Below are 2,116 nucleotides of genomic sequence, written 5' to 3' on the forward strand. Positions count from 1 at the left end.
ATGGATACATACAACAGACAGTACTGTTATATTTATATAGATACATACAACAGACAGTACTATTATATTTATATAGATTCTCTTCAGAATGTTGCTCAGTGTTCACCTAACATAATACCCGTTGAGTCAAAACTACAAGGCTTCGGACATGTTTGTTTCAGAATTTCGTGCATAGCTACATAACGGTTATTTGTGCATATCCGTTCTTAATTTCGAAATAAAAGAAGTAGAAAGTAAATAGCTGGGCAACGGCACCCACCGCCAACCGTTGGACTTCTCTTTTCTAACACAGTAGTGAGGTCTTACCGTTACTTTTATAACGCATCCGCAATCCCAAAATGCGGAGTACGTTTTTGCTTGAACGGGTGGCGTATTTCGAAATCTCGAATTCACTGTCTGAGCACGCTTATCCACAGGCCACACCTGGCTCCTAATCACTAGAAGACACGTTCACGTTAGATCTTTTATTTTGTCTTTTGGAATAAATGCTAAATAAATCTTTATCAAGTAAGAGATGCTTTACACTTTGGAGTCATGGGTGCGTCATAAGAGTGACTATCAAATCCCACTTTTTGATCAGAGAAGCCTAAGAATTGGGGGTGGGTAATTTTGACTTAGTTGCCTTCCCTCTAGTTTATCTATCCAAAATTAGCGAAGAAAGTTTTTGTATTGTTTTGCGGGAATATCTGAAGAAGGCAAACGTTTCTTCAAGAGGCATAACGCGTTTATATATTTAATTACATAATTCATAAACCCACCAATTAATACACCATTTATTACTACGTTGAAAAGCCACTGAAGTATTTCAACATATAGTAAAAAAAATGCAAGTTTCAACTAAACGTGAAACCCCTGAAAAATATTATTTTTCTTTTGTTATTCAAGTTCTTGCAAATTGTTTTAATATTGTTTGAAACTAAGATCACATAATTAGATAACACTGTTTTAAAGAATTGTTGAATACATAAATTCTTGCCTTCGGTTTCTATCATCTCGAGCTTCATCCTTTCTCCGTTTGGTGTCGTTACTAAAGCATCTACAGCTACTCCCTCTAAAGGTTCCTTGTTGGTACTAACTTTGGCTTTTATCACAACAACGTCCTGGTTATCCCTGATGTCGTTTTCTGTCCACGTGTCTACTGAAATTATCTGACTGGTGAAGTTTCGGGGCTCAGACCTCACAACTGTTAGAACTCTGTCACTTCCCTTACGAAACCGCAAGTTAACTCGCCACAATCCTGCCTGGTAACAGTGAGAAAAAACACAAGTTTGAACTAAATTTTCTCTAGCAAAATATGCTGGATACGCTATATTAAAACGATGTTTAAGCCTCATTACGTCGTACATTTTGACAATAGCCCTGCAGCGCAGTTTCCATTGTAAAAGGCTCCGTCGTAAGTATGTCATAGTCAATGCTCACCACTAGTCTCTGACTGCTTTCCATATTCCACCTGGTGTATATGTAAAGTAGTTTACCAGTGCTCGTTTCAAGTCTGGATGCACAGAAATGCATAAGGGATGCGTTAGATGACTTGATCAGTATGTCATCGTATTTGTGTGTATGTGTGTTTGTCAGAAGGATATCTCAAAAACAGCTGAATGGATTTGGACGAAGGTTCGTATACAAATGGAATATGATCCAACTTAGAAGTGATTAGTTTATGGAGGGTCAAGGTCACGAAAAAAAAATCCTAATCTCTTAACATGGGAATCGATTTGTCACACTCGATAACTCAGTCAAAAATGATTGGATTTTCATTAACCTTGGTCGACATATGTAGAATAGTATTACTCATCGTTCTGCCGAAAGTGGTCCGTGTCGGTTGATAACGATGGACATACGGACACATTTCCATTTTTTTTTTGAAGGCTGAATATGATCAACTCTGTGTGGCAGAGGTACGTTCTCTACTAAGTGCCCCTCTAGTTAATGTATGCAATTGTTGAATAAATGTTTCCCTCTAGTTAATGTATGCAATGGTTGAATAAATATGTTGCCCTCTAGTTAATGTATGCAATGGTTGAATAAATATGTTGCCCTCTAGTTAATGTATGCAATGGTTGAATAAATATGTTTCCCTCTAGTTAATGTATGCAATGGTTGAATAAATATGTTG

The 2,116-nt window shown here is 37.1% G+C and overlaps 1 protein-coding gene across 1 annotated transcript in view; it reads right to left on the bottom strand.

Annotated features, from left to right (window-relative positions):
- Nucleotides 1-833: 833 nt before the first annotated feature.
- LOC111083618 overlaps nucleotides 834-2,116 on the bottom strand; it is an 18,061-nt gene continuing 16,778 nt past the window's right edge. The window contains exon 5 of the mRNA XM_022380247.1: nucleotides 834-1,241. Coding sequence (XP_022235955.1) covers nucleotides 834-1,241 — 408 coding nt within the window. The remainder of the gene's footprint in view (nucleotides 1,242-2,116) is intronic.

The sequence above is a fragment of the Limulus polyphemus genome, unplaced genomic scaffold (genome assembly GCF_000517525.1).
Source record: "Limulus polyphemus unplaced genomic scaffold, Limulus_polyphemus-2.1.2 Scaffold10362, whole genome shotgun sequence".
Taxonomy (NCBI): Eukaryota; Metazoa; Arthropoda; class Merostomata; order Xiphosura; family Limulidae; genus Limulus; species Limulus polyphemus.